Genomic DNA, 18,053 nt, shown 5'->3' on the forward strand with positions numbered 1-18,053 from the left:
ATATATGAAATAAACATGTTTTCATGAATTGGATACCCTTCTTACGATCCCCCTTGTTGTGCCTTTATGCTTGGATAGTTGTCAAAAATAAATAAAATATTAAAAATTAAAAATAGTATATATTTAATATCTTGCAGGCATCAAGAGGAAACCTGAAAACATAAATTGAACTTTAATTTGAACCTTTTAAATAACTTTCAGTGTCACAGAACAATAAATGCAACGTTGTTAATATAAGATTTGTTTTCTTAAGTTTATTATTATTATTAAAGTCATTTTAAGTCAAATCAAATTATATGTGCAGTGCTACGTATTGGGAATCCAGTATGCTCAATAGCTTACCCAGAATCCAGTCATTATTTCCTTGTTTCATAATATGTTCCCTTATACCACATATTAAATAATTAAGTAGAACAGAAGGCTACTTTAATTACAGGAGTTTCGTCTATGACAAATGCACTTCTACAGACAAGAATGCAATTACTACTGGTCCACTACTGACAAAAAAAAAGATTTTTTTTTTAAAAGGATAATGGTTGGCGTATTTTTTTACGCCAAGCAATGTCTACCAATTTGATTTTACATGTTTTATTTATTTATTTATTTTCATTAGATTTTACGAATCTAATTTTAAAACCCTCCCTAAAATGCATACAGAAACCATCGACGCAAACAGTCACAGCTGACAGTATTATTTCATTAACAGACTGTCTTATAACTCGATGCAATTTTCTAATCATAATCGAGTCTGCTTTCTCTTTCCTCCTCGATTTGTAAAGGCTGTGAGCTTTCAGGGTTTTAAAACACTGCCATCGTGTGGCTTTCATTCATGCTTGTGCATCGATCATCTCGACGGCCCTCCAGTGTTCTCTGCTTCTGAGAATCAGTCTGTGTTTTTGTGCAGTCATGGAGACACGTACGTTCTTAAAAAGAGTTCTTGCACAGCCATTTTTCAGCTGGTGAAACTTTGGAAGTATTTGATTGCAAACGCGGGAGCCGTTTCAAAGGTAAGATAATGCAAATTACTTGATTTAGTTGACCTATTGTCCTTTCTGTTTCTGCCGGTTTTTCGCTTCTATCTTCAGTGCCGTTTTATTTGAAAGTAATATACATTCATACAATAATAGCTATTATAAAGTTTTAATTTCTCTAAAGTTTATCTTTAAAGCTATTTATAGAGTGTAAAATAGAGTAGTGTATTATGCTTAATGCGTTAAATCCCTATTTTTAAATATACCACAGTCATTTTCTCCTTTTTTGCAGTGTGTGCCATGTATCTTGAGGAGATTTCCCGAACGACTAACGTTACATCTGGAGTGACTCTGTTCCTCTGTGCCTTCGCTCTGCTCTTGCTGGCTCTCCATGGTCGACGGAGAGGACCAGGCTGCTCCTTTCCTCCAGGTCCCAAACCTTGGCCGTTAGTGGGCAACCTTTTCCAGATGGGGGAACAAATCCATTTGTCATTAACAAACCTGAGGGTTCAGTATGGAGATGTGTTCCAGGTGCAAATGGGTTCTCTTGTGGTAGTTGTTTTGAGCGGCTATTCTACAATCAAGGAGGCTCTGGTGCGGCAAGGAGAGGCATTTGCTGGACGCCCTGACCTTTTTACATTCTCTGCCGTTGCTAATGGCACCAGTATGACATTTAGTGAGAAGTATGGCGAAGCTTGGGTGCTTCACAAAAAGATCTGCAGAAATGCCTTGAGGACCTTCTCCCAAGCTGAGCCCAGAGACTCAAGTGCCTCGTGTCTTTTGGAGGAACATATCTGCACAGAGGCCATGGAGATGGTGGAGGCTCTGAAGGAACAAGGAGATAAGGTTGGAGATTCAGGGCTCGACCCGGTTAAGTTGCTAGTGACCTCAGTTGCCAATGTGGTTTGCACTCTGTGTTTTGGCAAGCGGTATGCCCATAACGATAAAGAGTTCCTCACCATCGTCCAAATCAATAATGAAGTCCTGCGCCTCTTTGCTGCAGGGAATCTGGCAGACTTTTTTCCTATCTTCCGTTACCTGCCCAGTCCGTCTCTGCGAAAGATGGTCCAGCACATTGGCAGAATGAACAGCTTCATGGAGCACAACATCATGGAACATCTCATCACCTTTGATAGGGTAATACTGTTGAAATATAAAGATGAGAAGACAAAACATTCCTACAGGAACATGATTATTTTATCCCAGAGATGAGTGGCAGATTGTTAGTGTCAGAAGCCTCAGATTACATCTCTTCTCATGAGATGAGAATGAGATAAGAGGAGAGAAAGAAAATCTGTCAGCATGCTTGCATATGCAGAATACATATATAAAGTTTGGGGTCGGCATAATTTTTTGTGTTTTTTTGGAAGTCTCTTATGCTCACCAAGGCTGTGTTTATTTAATCAAAACACAATACAGTAAATTCAATAAAACAGTATAACATTGTGAAATATTACATTTTTACTTTTTCAATATATATTAAAATTTATTTTATTCCTGTGATGGCAAAGCTGAATTTTCAGCAGCATTACTCTAGTCTCCAGTGTCACATGATCCTTCAGAAATCATTCTGATTTGGTGCTAAAGTAACATTTCTTATTATAAGCAATTTTGAAAATAACTGTCTTTACTGTCACTTTTTATCAATTTAATTCATCATTGCTGAATAAAAGAATAAAACTATTAATTTCTTTAAAAAAAACAAAATCTTACTGGCCTCAAACTTTGAACAGTATGCTATATTGGTATTTTTCTTTCAGAGCGCATGTGAAGTGATGCTTTGTTTCTGTTTATACAAACTAAAATATTCACATGCACAGTTGAATTTGGTGTAAACAATGCATGCATGTGTGGAGAAGGCATGGAACAAGATGGATGTAAATGTCATAGAGAGAGTACATTCACTGTTTATTTTCCCACATTTTAAACATTTTGCAAATCTGATTCTCTGTGTTTTTGTACAGAACTGTATTCGGGACATCACCGATGCCCTTATAGCAATGAGTGAGGACAGGCAGGAGGACGAGCAAACGGCCATGCTCAGCAACTCACAGATCGTCCACAGTGTTATTGACATCTTCGGAGCCGGTGAGAGACCAGGGGGCTGTTCCATAAACCAAGATTAGAGTATAAGCCAGGCTTATTTCGGTTAGTCAGGCTTATTTTTGGTAGATTCGGTTTCATAAAGCAAACTTAAAATAGTTCAAACTCAGTTACCCTGGCAACTTATGCTGGGAAACTAGCCTGGTCCAGGGCAGGCTAACTGTCAAGCTAAGCCTCAGTTGTTACACAGATCCTCTAACACTGACCGACAAGAACACAATGATATTACCACTGACACTCTCTCATACCATTATTGGACTTTATTAACCACTATTAGTCCAAAAATAAATACACAGTATACAGAAAATCAACTTAAATAAGGCTACAATGATAAATTAGACAATATAGACCTATATAGATAGATAGATAGGCCTAAATACAATATATGTACTACAGGTTTTTTTACTGGCTGAATGTTTTGTGCCCAAGATTTAATTAGATTGTTTTAAAGATTTATGAATACATTTCTCTCTGGTTTTGTTTGGCAGCTGTAGTACATGTTTATGATTATTAGAAGAACATTAGAACACAATCTAAAAAAAAGATTTTTAAAGCAGAAGTTAAAATCACAAAATTTAAAATAAATAATTACAAAAGCAGAGTATAAATTTTAACTGGTAAGATGAATCTGAGCTTAGTAATTGACAGTATATTAGCCTACATTTGATTTACCCCATTACAATAGTTATTACCCCTTTACAGTTATTGCTATCATAAAAATACAGGTTTAAAATTCTAAATAAGGCACATCTAATGTCCAAATAACAAATATTTTAGTATATATATATATATATATATATATATATATATAATGTACTTTATTATGTCTTTTAATTCAAACACATTTAACACAATTATACAAATGGACAGTTCCTTTAAAGACATCATATTTTCCCCCAATAAATATTCCTTATTTTTCCTTCTACTTTTTTTCTTTTGTGATAATACCCACCAACACATAGCCTAAAAACACACATGATTAGAACAATAACCAAAAAGTACATAGACACTTTTACATATGATTTAAGGGGGAAAAGACAAAAAAACAAGAAATAAATAGTAATAAAAATTTAACATTAACATATTTATATCAAACTCTTATAATGACACATAATTCCTAATAGTTATTTAAGTAATATTATTTGAATATCAAATATTCAATATTAAATAAGTAAATAAATAAAATAACAAATAACTAGAAATAAAAGGGAGGGAGGGTTATATAAAAATGTAGTTAATAATATATATTCCTTTATTTTATGGAATATTCTTTGATTTTAGAGTTGCACATATCTTTTCAAAATGTATACATTTGCTCTTAATTTAATGTTATCCTCTCCATAATGTACTTTAGAAACTAAATCAAACCACTCATTTAAAACTGGGGATTCTTGCTTTCTCCAAAAAAATATTGCATTAAAAGCTGTAATTCTCAGCTTTCTAAATAAGTATACATCATCTTTATTAAGTAGCATAGGTCCTATACCCAAAACTATATTTTGTATCGCTATATATTTAGTTTCTTAAAATCTTCCCTGACTTAGGCTACTTCACTGAAGTACTTCTGTTCGCTAGAAGTTTACTGCAACTTATCCAACATCCTAAAGATAAATTATTATAATTAGAAGATATTTCTAGTGTTATAAAATATCGCATATTAATTTTCCGAATTTTCCGATTTTAAGAATTATTGCGCTCCTATTTGGCGCGCATGCGTGCAGCAGCGCTCGTTCAATATGAAAATTAGCAGCAAAATGGATACATTTGCATGACTTTCGAACATTTACAGATGGAGAATATAACTGTAAAATGTAAGTTTTGCACTGAGGGGGAAAAAAACATGTTACAAACGCATAAAACAGCACAAAATATACGCTGTTTGATGGTGGATCGATTAGATCCACGATCGACCTCTAGGGCTGCTTCAGAAACGCGTGCACACGCAATTATCTAGACTAGATAAACCTGGATCAAATTAGTGAGATTGCGTGAGCTTCAATTACCTTTTATGGAACCACTTTAGCCCCAACTTATTTGTTAGGCTTATTCAAGTCCGGTTTAATCCCCGCTTTTCTAAGCGTCTTTTATGGAACAGCCCCCTGGAGTCAAGAGAATACATGTGCGAATGTGGCATTGTGCTTTTAGAAAGACATACAACAGAACCATTTACATCCAGAACCAGATGCTTTTCCTGGCTCTTTGTTGTCACAGGGGAGGCTCTGCAGACTGATCTAGAATTAAACATGGAGTTTTTCTGAGAATTTGCTTTAGATGTATGTTCTTCATCTGCTCTTGGCTTGTGCTGTTCATTCCTGTTTCAGTTTATGCATCTTGGTAGTTCTAGTTCATTAAACAGTATTTAACAAACCCCCATGAGGAGCTCAAACCACTCATTTTCATTCTTTTAGCCTGAGAACAGCCTACAACACATCTTCTTTCAATTTGGTTGCCCATATGCTAATTGTGACTTGTGTCTTGGGGCTGTTAACAGATTATGATCATATACAATGCCTTTTTTTTTCCTTGTAGGTTTTGACACTATCATCTCCGGTTTGCAGTGGAGCCTTTTATACCTGATCAAGTTTCCAGACATCCAGGCTAAAATCCTCCAGGAGATAGGTGAAGACTAGAAAGGGCCAATCAACACAACATTGTGTTTACTGGAAAAAACAACAATAAAAAACAATTTCCCATCATGCACCCTTTCTTCAGCTGTGCTGCGGCATCCTGGGGAAACTGAATCTGCATTAGCGGGATTTGTGGTTTGTTGTGAGACAGACACAGGAAACCAAAAATTATAGACAATTCAATTCACAATTTTGAAAATGGAGTTTAAAATATGTTGATGGAGAACTAAAAGTGTCTTCCTGTGCCCTCGCTATATTTCGATCTTTTGGAATTTGCTATAAACAGGAAATGACTTTGTTTTAAATGAGATTTTATCTACAGGGTTATTTGACTACAATCAGAGACATCTGAAAATATATATATATTTTTTTAAAGAAATCTTCCAGCGCTAAAACAGTTTGTGAGGTCCAAAATAATATTGTTAAATTCAGTTCAAAATTCATTAAGTATTTCTTCATCTTCATTTCTGGGTGTTTATTATGCTATATGTGCTTTCCTAGATAATCAGGTTGGTATGAACAGGCTTCCACAGTTTAAAGACAAGCCAAACATGCCGTACACTGAAGCTTTCATATTTGAAGTGTTTCGTCATGCATCCTACGTGCCTTTTACCATACCTCACTGGTGAGTCCATTTTTTCTCTGTTTCTCTATAGTATCATAGTGTTATAGTATCATACTATTAACATATGACTGTATTCATAAACAGGTACTCACATTTTCCTCCATCATGTTATCTAGCACAACTGAAAACATAATACTGAATGGATACTTCATCCCCAAAGACACGTGTGTGTTCATCAACCAATATCAAGTCAATCACGATGTGTAAGTATCACATTCTGATTATATTTGCTTCCTAAGGCTCTAAATATTATTTAGTTTATTAATATGATTATAATATGAAATATAATGTAGATAAATGATTATAAATCATTTTATTACATCATTTTATATATAAAAGTAAAGTTATTTTTATAATATTTTCGTATATATTTTTACATGAATTTTTTTCTTTTATATATGTAAGGGATAATGTAGAGCGAGGCGGTTGTTGTAGCGAATACAACCCCGACAGGCTGATCAGGACCCCGACACGAAGCGGAGGTATAACAACCGCCTCGCTATACATTATCCCGCTTATTACATGGCTACCTACCAAATAAATCAATAATTTGACACAAAATATTGATTTAAAAAGGAGTTTATTGATTTAAAAACGATTGTATTGCTTCCGCTAAAGGAAATAGTCCGTTCCGTCTCTACGGTTAGAATCCTGCGTCCATAGCAACGCTCTGTTTTTCATGGCAACGGTGTGTTATACTTCGCAGCGGTCTGTTATCAAGAAATAACAAACCGCATTCTACATTAGAATTCAACCAAGCCATGTAATAAATATATATAACGGTAATAAATTAAATAACTCAATTGAACTGAATTAAACTCATTATTTGGCAAAAAGGGACATTTGGGGCGATCCTGAGGCTTTCCGACCCCAACGATTCCTCACCCTGTCTGGCCATCTAAATAAAAATGTGACTGAGAAGGTAATGATATTTGGCATGGGAATACGGCGTTGCCTCGGTGACAGCTTTGCCCGTCTGGAGATGTTTGTGTTCTTAACCACCCTGTTGCATCGTCTGCACATAGAGAATATTCCAGGGCAAGAGCTTGACCTGAGCTCTACATTTGGACTCACCATGAAGCCCAGACCCTTCCTAATAAAAATCTCACCTCGTAACTAAACTATTATGCTCTCAGTGTTCCAGGTGTTATGTTTTATGCACCCCAAATCAACCTACAATGCACCTCAGAATCATTGAAGTCACAGCACAAAGCTAATGTCGGCCATCACTGGACTGCTAAGCTAATTCGTCACTAATCATTAATCATTAAGTCTTTTCTCTACCTCTGTTTCAAATGTTAGTGTTTTAGTAGAGTATTCAGCTCAACTGTTACTTTAATGTTTACTTTTGTACTCTGAGCTTATCAATATATGTGATCATGCATGAAGGATTAAGCTTGTAAGTGTTCTGGTTACTGCTTTTCGCAGATATTTGAAACATCAAAGAAAGCCACAATATGTCTGTTGTTAAGCTGCTTTGTGTTACATAAACTGAATCAGCGAGAGAGAATCAGATCTGATTTTGCATTAACAAACAAATATTGTTAATAATGAATAAAATGTAATCCAGTTTAATATAATATATTGACTATACAAAATTATATGATATTTATAATACTTTAAAGTTGTCAAGTCTCTATCATATCACTAAACTGTTGTTATCCGTCTTATTGAACATCACAGAATTTAATAGAATAAAGGACAGTTAAAACCCCTAAAATGTATTTGGTGCTTTTTTTTTTTTTTTTTTTCATTTTCAAAGTTTGTGAAGAGAGATGAGTGATTGAGATCTGTTTGTGTCACTGACTATAGCATGAGCTGGTATTGATGTACACTACCTTTCAAAAGTTTGGGGACAGTAAGATTCTTTATTTATTTATTTTAAAGAAATTGATACAATGTATTCAATTGATTAAGACTTTTACATTATTACAAAGAAAATCCATTTTAAATAAATGCTGTTCTTTTGAACTTTCTATTCATCAAAGAATCCAGAAAAAAATTATGTTTTTTAACACTGATAACAATAAGAAAAGTTTCTTGAGCACGAGTAATGACTGATGAAAATTCAGCTTCGCCATCACAGGAATAAATTACATTTACATTTTAAAATATAGGCTGTGTCCCAATTCAAAGACTGCATCCTTCGAAGGCCGTGAAGGTCGGGCCGAGCGTTGTGAAATGGGATTGACTAGCCATGGAGGACTGGTCTCCTAGCAACTGTGACAGCTGTCATTGATGAGTGACAGTAATGTTTGTACAGGGTTTATGTTCTAAGTCTAAATATGTTTACCATGGTCCATTTCTACATAAAGAGTATAAATCTTATCTTAATCTTATAAATCTTAGTAAAATATAAGTCAACGTGAATGTGTGGCTTAAATTGAAACCCAATACTTAAAAATACTTAAATGTATATATATATATATATATTTTAATCAGGTTAAACTTTGATTAGTCACTCAAACCTATATCTAAACCTCTCACTGTCGGTCACGCATATCCTTTTTTTTTTTGTATTGTAGTTTTTTAACACTTTTTACAGGGCAATATTAGCCTTTAGAGTGTGCATGGATCCACACTTTGAAAATCTACTGGAAATAGTAGACCATCCGGGGACTTCTGGCATACTCTTTTCAACATACTATGCTTTAGGATACACTTATTTTAATCTCACATACTGTTTAAGATGGATATGGACATTGAGACAGGTGAAAAATAAAGATGGCGTTTGAAAGTTGCGGCTGGTCGTCAGTTTGTGTGTAAATGTACATATTTGATCAATGTTTTCCACTTATGTCATTTCTAGCAAGAAATTACTAGTCATTAAATATTCATTTAGTTTTCACCAAAGCTCGCTCTATTTTGCTGTAGATCATTAAACCGCTGTGCTGTCTCAGAAGTCTGTCCGAAATCAATTTCGTGAGGTACAGTACCTCGCCTGATAGGTCAGCTGCCTAAGTTTTCGGACGCAGCCATGGTCAAGACGATTTGCTGAAGTTCAAACTGAGCATCAGAATGGGGAAGAAAGATGATTTAAGTCACTTTGAATGTGGCATGTTTGTTGGTACCAGACGGGTGGTCTGAGTATATCAGAAACTGCTGATCTACTGGGATTTTCACGCACAACCATCTCTAGGGTTTACTGAGAATGGTCCAAAAATGAGGAAATATCCAGTGAGCAGCAGTTCTGTGGGTGAAAATTACTTCTTGATGCCAGAGGTCAAGAGGAGAATAGCCAGACTGGTTCGAACTGATAGAAAGGCAACAGTTACTTAAATATCCACTTGTTATAACCAAGGTCTGCAGAAGAGCATCTCTGAACACACAACATGTCAAACCTTGAAGCAGACGGGCAACAACAGCAGAAGACCACGCCGGTGACACTCCTGTCATCTACGAACAGGAAACTGAGGCTACTATTCGCACGGGCTCATCAATAGAAGATTAGAAAAACGATGTCTGGTCTGATGAGTCTTGATTTCTTGAACATTCAGATGGTCAGGTCACAATTTGGCGTAAACAACATGAAAGCATGGATCCATATCAACAGTTCAGGCGGGGTGTGGGGGAAATTTTATTGGGAAACTTTGGGCCCCTTAGTACCAATTGAGCATTATGCCACAGCCTACCTGAGTATTGTTTGTGACCATGTCCATCCCTTTATAACCACAGTGCACTCATCCAGCAGAATAACATGCCATGTCACAAAGCTCAAATCCTCTCTTGAACATGACAATGAGTGCACTATACACAAATGTCCTCCACAGTCACCAGATCTCAATCCAAGATTTCCCAAGACGTTTGGGATGTGGTGGAATGGAAGATTCGCATCATGGATGTGCAGCTGACAAATCGGCAGCAACTGTGTGATGCTATCATGTCAATATGGACCAAAATCTCTGGAATCTCTTTTTCCAGCACCTTGTTGAATCTATGCCATGAAGAAATAAGGCAGTTCTGAAGGCAAGAGGGGAGTCCTTTTGTTATTACAGTTATTTTTGATGAATTATAATATTTCACAACATTATGGTTTTATTGTATTTTGATCAAATAAATGCAGCATTAATAAACAAAAGGGACTTAAGAAAAAAAAAAATCGTATGTACCCCTACCCCAAACTTTTGAATGGTATTTTATGTGCATTTAGATCAACTGAAATACATTTTACTCTAGAGATAAAATGTTAAAGATTTTAAATATCCCTACAGCTAATGCATAGGCTTATGGCCTTCTACAGTTTCTCTTGCACTTTGTCTACTTGTAACTTTATCATTCTTATTTACAGGTTGTAAAACAGGACTCTAAATTGATTGAGATTACCATTGTCCTCAAACCATCACATGGGCCTTTCATGTCCCCGGACCACTCTGTGTGTGTTTTGCATTGAGATCTGACTGCATGACAGCGTCAATCATCGGCACAACTCTCGCATTCATTTGCCTCCTGTATTTGCCAAGTGAGGCTTCATTCACGCTCATTTCCTTTTCACACATTAGCAGCATAAATTGGCCAAGTGACTTCATAATTGGCGCTGGTTCCTCTGTTCCCGCCGCTGGGCACCATATGCGCCTGATTGGGTTGCATGCGATGGCTGGCCCACCTTTGCCTTCGGTGTTAGCCTGACACGCACATTTAGATAAGGGGTGAAAAGGGACACACTGGGTCTCTTCTCACAGAAAGAAAACACATTACACACAAAAAAGGCCATGACTTGAGCTGCAATTGCTAAAATGTATAGCGAAATGAAAGATATTTGTTAATTTACTTTATTTTATTTGTTTGTTTTAAATTAAAGCTGCAGTTCGTAACTTTGTGTTTTAAATTTACAAAATATATACAGTATAATGAGCGAGTAAATCATGAATCCATTTTTCAAACCGTGTTTTTGTATTAGTACATTTCCAGTATTCATATGTTATGAGAAATGGTTAGAAAGGTATATAACATGCATAAATGGAAACGGGTCTAATTTAAAACAGCCATATCTCCAGGACTATGGAAGTTTAGACATCTTCTTCCACAGGCTGACCTGACTTCAATTTTAAAATCACCTGTGAAGTACACAGATTAAATGAGACATAAATGTGTGCTCACACAATAAATTGGTGTGATTTTGATTAATAATGTACATACCTCTTTCAGCTGAGCTATTTCCTTGCTGTCTATGTTCCTTTGAGCATTGTTGGTGATGGCTTTCACTCGAGTCGCATAGCTGGAAGACATAAACCAATTTTAAAGTGTATATTACTGTATATTCCTTGGAAAACAGCCTTTATGCTGCAAAACTATATACAATTATATGATTAGCTTACTCAAGATTTCAAGTTAAGAGCAGAAAACTTGCTAGAGTGGTACAAAATCTAAAGTTATAAACTTAATCTTGAGAGTTTATTAACGTATGTAACTGATTACCTTTTTTAATTTATTTTTTTAGTTCTGCTAACTATTTAGGGTTTACAGTGATATGAAGTGAGGTCCAAAGTTTTATTTAAACCTGAGGGGGGAAAAAAACTGAGAATATTTAAAAGATTTTAGGACACAGAAGAACTCGCTTCACATTTATTTATAAAATGCTTTATAGAATACAGATTTGTTTCAAAGCAGCTTCATGTTAATAAACAGAACAATAGTGTTATTAATGTAAAACTCAACAATTATGAAACCAGTTCAAATTCAGCTTTAAAGCAGCTCTATAGAAAATAATAGTGTCATTATTCAGGTCAATTTAGTTCAGTGTTGTCTCAGTTTAGTTTTTAAGAAATTGTTGTCTGCCTCGACCCAGATTCCACTCCAAAATATATTTTAGAATGAGCTCATCCCCAAAATGGCTTAATTATCATAGAGATGAAAGAAAGTCAAGTTATATTGTTTCTTCACCATTTGGGTTGATCACATCCTGAACAAATGGTAGTCAATTGTAGATTGGGACTGGGTGTGGGACACAGAGAACCTTCTCAGACAATGGGGTGTCACAACTTCATTAACATACAGACCACAGCTGTTGCAACAAGAGCAACTTCATTTACATTAAGAACAGGATAAAAGGTTTGAGATTCGGATGTTCTGGGTTCATTCTGACGCCGGTGAACCCAAGGTGCTTCGTGTACCTTGCCACTGCTATGCTGTAATAAACTTCATTTTTGAGATCTTCGACGTCCACATCATTTTTTCTTACAAGTTCAATATCATTATTAATGTTGAAAAGTTTATTAATTATGAATCAGCTATAAGCAGCAGAAAGGAAACTTTTTTTTTTTTTTAGCTCAAGTCAGTTAAATTCTATTCAATAACAAAAACAATAAATGTTACAAGGTTCGTGTCATTATCCATCTCAGTAGAGTTGTCAACCAACTCAAAATGTTGATGAATCTGAAATTTTCTTTTTAACCCCAACTGAGCAAGCCAAAGGTGACAGTGGCAAGAAGCAGCCTTGTGCTGCTATTAATTTAGGTGATTGAACATGTGAGATACATGCAAGGTATTTGGATCTCACATGAGCGAGGTGAGAGTCTCGTCCAGGTTGCAGTCGGAGGGAGCGATGTTGAGGAACATGAGGGTCTTGGCATTGCCCCCCAGTGAGTCCTGCATGAGCTGGGTCAGCTTGTTGTTACGGTAGGGCACGTGAGGCTGCTCCATTGATAAAGCTGAAATTACATCTCCAAGAGCACTCAGAGATTTGTTAATAGCGTTTGCCTCCTGGGAAGAAACAATAAATGTTGTCGTGAGAGGTATTAGAAATAAAATACAAGACAAAAGTCAGGGGTGAATAAATACATGGGGGGAAATATGCATTAATAAGTATTTTGACATTTTAAGTCACACTTAACATCTTTGACATAACAAAATATATAAAAAATATATTAAACAGTAGTATTTGCAAGAAAAACAGCAGAAACAGTAAAAAATGGTTTGAAAAATGGTATAAAAAAAAAAACAGTATTTGGATACTGGGGTTGTCCAACTTTGTGTTTTTAAGTGCTGCAAGTGTATTCTCTTATTCACTTAATATACAGTAATATTATTGATTTCACAGCAGTGACTGTTGGATGAGAACAAAACTTGAACTGACTTGAGCCAGATGATAACTGCTTTATTGCTGATTTAACTGTTTCATAATGGAAGAACTTTGCAACATCTGTACTGTTATTGAACTGAATTGAATCAACACGGAATGACTCAAAGTGAAAAATGACTCCATTGTCTTCTGTAGAGCTGCTTCAAGCTGAATTGAACTCATTTCTTAATTGATGAGCTTTACAGTTATTGAATCAAACTAAATCAACACTGAACTGACTTCAGCTGAATAACGGCACTATTGTCTTTTTTTAGAGCTGCTTTACAGCAGAATTTAATTCTGTTTTCATCATTGATTCTGTTATATTCCTGTTTATCACTGTAAAGCTGCTTTGAAACATTTGAATTGTATAAACTGCTATGTAAATAAAGGTGACTTGACTTGACATATATTCAGAGGAACAGCAAAAAAAGGGGTTTTGCCCTAATTGTTTTAGGTTTAGCCACTTATGTATTTTGCTTCTGAATTACATGTTACATGTGACAAGTCATAATAATTACTGTCCAACATCTCGGGTGCACATAAAAGCCAACATGAAGTGTCCAAATACTTTCTGAGGCCACTGTAAATCAGCTTTTAAAAAAACCTTCAGCTGGTCGTCTTTGGCTCCAGTTTTTGCTGCTCGTTCACTTCCTGCCAGGTCCACCAGACTTAGCTTCCCAAAACTCACACTTCCATTGGTCAGATTCCGGCTTTCAATCATGATGCCAATGATCAGGTGAGAGCGGGAACTCTCTACGTTCATCTCTACAAGAAGGTATAATAAAAATTAAAAATGTTTCAAAGTTAATTTGACAGCAAATATTACTTGTATAACCAATAATGAATAGATGGATGCATGCAAAGATGATGTACAGAGACTGTATTAAATCTGCATTTGTTCAAAAAAGACACTTGTCTCCCTTATATAATATTGATGCTCTATATAACCCTAAATCACTTCTTTAGGCTTGTTCTCAGACACATCACACAGTTAAACTCAAGGACCTTCTCCTTTGTTATGAAGTTTGGCATCAGTGCCAGGTCATTATGTTCTTACCATGCATTCATACTGACTGTTACTAAAGCAATTAATCCAAACCATTTAACCGGAGTCTTTTGAAATTTCATTAAGCACATACTTGTGGCCGCAATGTGGCGATTTGCACAGCCCTGCTCAAATAATGCGAAGAGTTCGCCGGCACTAGCTGCCTCCTTTGTCTCTGCTCCCTGGGCAAACACAAGCCCCTTTCTGTCCCTCTTAATTTCGATTCGCTTGCTGAAAGCTTCAGAAGGGCTCACAAAGAGATCCTGTAGGCGGTCGTTGTACAGCTCCAGCATGTAGGCTGAAACCTGAGGACGGACAAAAGAAAAGAGTATGAAGACTGTTGAATATCAGTTCAGCTCAAGAAACACATAGTGTACCTAAACATACCTTAAACTCAAATTTAGACTCATTATCCTGGATGATCTCAAAGATCTTGGTGAATGTTCTGGGAATGATTCCTGGGTTCCTCCGATCTCTGTCTCCAACCATTGTGAAGGTTTTCCCTGAACCCGTATGGCCATACGCAAAAATGCACACGTTAAATCCATCAATTGCACACTGGATTAGCCTAGGAAAAAATTAGCATCTTCATCTTGAGGAAATCTGCACAAATGTCACATTTCTTATATCTTAAAGGAATATTTCACAAAAATGTCATCATTTACTAACTCTCATGTCATTCCAAACCATATGAGTTTCTTTCTTCTGTGGAACACTGATGGAGAAATTTTAAATTATGTAGTTGGTCGCTGTTTTCCAAACAATTATAATGAATTATTAGCATCCGAATACTCAGAATATAGAAAACACATCACATGTACCAATATTGTTTGGAATTTTTGCAGCTTGACAGCATACCTCATTAACTTTCATTATATTGGATATAGCACCAAGGATATTCCTAACAAATTCATCTTTTGTGTTCCACAGAAGAAAGAAGGGTTACTGGCGACGTGAGGTTGAGTAAATGAAGACAGGATTTTAATTTTTGGGTGAGCTATCCCTTTAATTTAGCACATTTTTTTAACAAAATGTATGCAAAGTATGTCTCAGCACTATCACACTTACCCACTGGACTCCATGAAGACCTCCTCTTGCGTACACTCAGAGTTGAAGATCTTGTCAAACTGAAACTCGCGAGGTCCTCGAGGGGTGTCCAGGATCACAGAGTAGTCATCAAGACAAGCAACAATGGTGTGACCTCTTCTTGTCTGCTCTGCAAGAGTCAGTGGTCTTATTCGACAGAATACTCTGATCTTACCTGTACAAGACCAGACATAAAGTTGGACAGAGACAACCTTTTTAAGGTTCAAAAATGAACATTTACGATTAGTGACCTAGTAGTGGTGCAGAAACTTTAATATATGTCTCATGGTAAATGTTTTATCAATTTTACACCATGACTTGTCTATTTCTTAATTATTATTTTTTGGAAATGTCTAGGTTTAAATTTTCAATGTGGGCTCAGACTGCTGCACCTCATTGTACTTTACCTTTGAAAAGTTTGGGGTACTTTTATAACACTTTTATTCAGCAATAATGCATTAAATTGGTCAAAAGTGACAGTAAAGACATTATTTTACTGTATTTTTGATCAAATAAATGGAGCCTTGGTGAAAATAAGAGAACACTTAAAATAATCCGCATTTAAGCCTTGAAAATCATTAAAAGCCTTGCATGGTCAAAAATGCCTGTAGCTTTTTTTTTCTTTTCTTTTTTGGCTTTCATCTGTAATACTATTGGATTTGAACACAACTGATTAAATAGGAAATCAGTCAAGGGTCTTGGAGATATTTTGCCCAAAGACTCAGATTAAATTGTATACCCAAAAAAGGGCTATACCAGACCATGTTGGCAACAGTTCCTATATCAACTAATTTCTATGTTTTAACCGTAAAACTGTGATAATATGCCTTTCAGCATGTCCTGGTTTTGCAGCGTTAGACATGTTCTTGGGTCAACATTTTTAGTTGATCCTGGAACAGCATTCCTGTCCAAAATTTTTATCCTAACCATATCCCTACCCCTAAACCTTACCCATAAGTTATCTCTAAAATCAGAATGAAATTATAGGTGAATAACACTGATGTAGAAGTACCTAACCCTGGCTGTAAGCCTAAACTTGACATTAACCGTAAACATGTCCCTAAAAAAATATAATTGGTTGATTGGATGTTGTTCCAGGAACATGCTGCACTTGGTGAAATCAGGTTCTACATGCCTTTCATGTCCTCCACCATGTTGTAGTACTTCTTCCTCAAAGTTCTTTCAGCTGAGTAGGTTTCAATAATCTTCTTGTTTTCATCTTTGATTTGCTTCAACTAGATAGACAGACAAGAAATATGAGGCCATAAATGGCAAAATAAAAAAAATCGACTCCCATGCAATTCAGTCACTATGACATTTTAGAGAGTCTAATTTTAGTCTAGATTATACATTGAAAGATATTTCCCTTGGCTGTGGTCACCTCAGCTTGAAGTAATAACAACTGCTGCCCCACACTTTTAGCAGTTTCAGAGTTTAAGAATCCATTGTTTTGGAAATCCTCCTCGAATTTCTAAAATGAGAGGAACATTGTCTGTATGGAGTGATAATGAGTACAGAATATGTTTAGTGTGTGAGTTTGTGCCGTACTCGGATTCTTTCATCCAGCTCTGCCTCCCATGCCTCATTCATGCCAGTCTCTAAGAATAACACAGAATTAACTTATCATCCAAAAAAGAGACATTAATCATTTACACAGTTAACAATTGACTATATTTACCAATGACATTGGGTTTAGCCCCCGCTCTGATGCACTCTAAAGCCACCTGTATGACCTGATGATGGAGTAAACTGGCCTGTGATTCGTCATCCGCCTGTGGCTCTGCCCTGAGTTAACATGCGTAATTCAGTTAGCCGATGCTTATTCTGAGTTTGACAGTTTTAAGCTATATTCTGACTCTTTAGAAACCATTCCATGATCCTACATTTTCTTCTGTGCATCCTCTCGTTCCTCATGACTCCTCTGGCTGGACTCTTCCACTGTTTGGCCAAGACTTTCTTTAATCTCGGCCAGGATTTTTTGGTTGTCTTCAGCCATTTGGTCAAACTGCTGTTTAGCCTCTGTCAGCTCAGCATAAACATGATGAGCCTGGAATACACAATGCAGGGAAGCTGTTTTGTTCAGTCATGGTCCATTTGAAGGCATAAAGTAGCATTTTGTTAGCAATTCATGTTCAGGTTTAGTACACACTATTTTTCATAGACCTTATTTCACTCAAAAACTGAAAACTATGTACTAATAAAATAAAAATGACCTGTTGTATAACAGCACTGAGGAGGCGAAAATATTCTGACTGTTTAACAGGATCTGTCACACGCTCTTGTTCTTCCATGAGCATTGAGATCTCTCTCTCCCTCTTTAGTAGATTATCCTTCAAAATTTCCAGACGTGCTTGTGCTCCATCTAGTGGAGCATCTGAGTCACTACTGTCCTGATGGCAAAGGCACAAGTTAACTCACGGAAATCACATATGCCGTTCCCTCACATCACCAATGGTAAATACCACAACATGTCTTGCTTTCCAACTCTCTGCAGGGAATCTTTTAGAATGAAGATGGTCTTAAGAGCTGGAAGAGA

The 18,053-nt window shown here is 36.2% G+C and overlaps 2 protein-coding genes across 4 annotated transcripts; one reads left to right on the forward strand and one right to left on the reverse strand.

The window, feature by feature from the left end:
* The first annotated feature begins 726 nt into the window (after nucleotides 1-726).
* Nucleotides 727-11,024, forward strand: cyp1d1 (cytochrome P450, family 1, subfamily D, polypeptide 1). Of its 3 annotated transcripts, none has more exons than XM_079873070.1 (7): nucleotides 727-1,007; nucleotides 1,264-2,108; nucleotides 2,936-3,059; nucleotides 5,604-5,693; nucleotides 6,203-6,326; nucleotides 6,443-6,529; nucleotides 10,615-11,024. In XM_079873070.1, exons 2-7 carry the CDS (start codon nucleotides 1,272-1,274, stop codon nucleotides 10,619-10,621), a joined length of 1,269 nt encoding a protein of 422 aa, XP_079729196.1. In that variant the 5' UTR covers nucleotides 727-1,007; nucleotides 1,264-1,271; the 3' UTR covers nucleotides 10,622-11,024. The 3 variants fall into 3 exon arrangements, with proteins under 3 accessions (XP_079729196.1, XP_079729197.1, XP_079729195.1); XM_079873071.1 differs by lacking the exon at nucleotides 10,615-11,024 and adding an exon at nucleotides 7,164-8,042 and having other exon boundaries at nucleotides 732-1,007; nucleotides 1,264-1,817; XM_079873069.1 differs by lacking the exon at nucleotides 10,615-11,024 and adding an exon at nucleotides 7,164-8,042 and having other exon boundaries at nucleotides 735-1,007.
* Nucleotides 11,025-11,135: 111 nt separating this feature from the next.
* Nucleotides 11,136-17,862, reverse strand: kifl (kinesin family-like). The gene is made up of 13 exons (XM_079872537.1): nucleotides 17,731-17,862; nucleotides 17,401-17,564; nucleotides 17,196-17,302; nucleotides 17,066-17,115; nucleotides 16,899-16,988; nucleotides 16,653-16,752; nucleotides 15,500-15,692; nucleotides 14,819-14,999; nucleotides 14,526-14,736; nucleotides 13,991-14,151; nucleotides 12,823-13,025; nucleotides 11,463-11,541; nucleotides 11,136-11,380 (listed from the first exon to the last, which is right to left on the reverse strand). Exons 1-13 carry the CDS (start codon nucleotides 17,812-17,814, stop codon nucleotides 11,333-11,335), a joined length of 1,671 nt encoding a protein of 556 aa, XP_079728663.1. The 5' UTR covers nucleotides 17,815-17,862; the 3' UTR covers nucleotides 11,136-11,332.
* Between the last annotated feature and the right edge of the window lie 191 nt (nucleotides 17,863-18,053).

This window comes from Squalius cephalus, assembly GCF_949319135.1.
Source record: "Squalius cephalus genome assembly, chromosome: 5".
Taxonomy (NCBI): domain Eukaryota; kingdom Metazoa; phylum Chordata; class Actinopteri; order Cypriniformes; family Leuciscidae; genus Squalius; species Squalius cephalus.

What these genes read in the sequence shown, in the direction of transcription:
- kifl (XM_079872537.1), bottom strand. Translation starts at nt 17,814, where the DNA reads ATGCTCATGGAAGAACAAGAGCGTGTGACAGATCCTGTTAAACAGTCA. An exon ending in GAGACTCTCACCTCGCTCAT is followed by an intron (nt 11,542 to 12,822) that starts GTGAGATCCAAA and finishes TATGTCTTCCAG; the next exon opens with CTATGCGACTCGAGTGAAAG. An exon ending in AAATAGCTCAGCTGAAAGAG is followed by an intron (nt 11,381 to 11,462) that starts GTATGTACATTA and finishes TGTACTTCACAG; the next exon opens with GTGATTTTAAAATTGAAGTC.
- cyp1d1 (XM_079873069.1), top strand. Translation starts at nt 1,272, where the DNA reads ATGTATCTTGAGGAGATTTCCCGAACGACTAACGTTACATCTGGAGTG. An exon ending in TATTGACATCTTCGGAGCCG is followed by an intron (nt 3,060 to 5,603) that starts GTGAGAGACCAG and finishes TTTTCCTTGTAG; the next exon opens with GTTTTGACACTATCATCTCC. An exon ending in CCTTTTACCATACCTCACTG is followed by an intron (nt 6,327 to 6,442) that starts GTGAGTCCATTT and finishes CATGTTATCTAG; the next exon opens with CACAACTGAAAACATAATAC.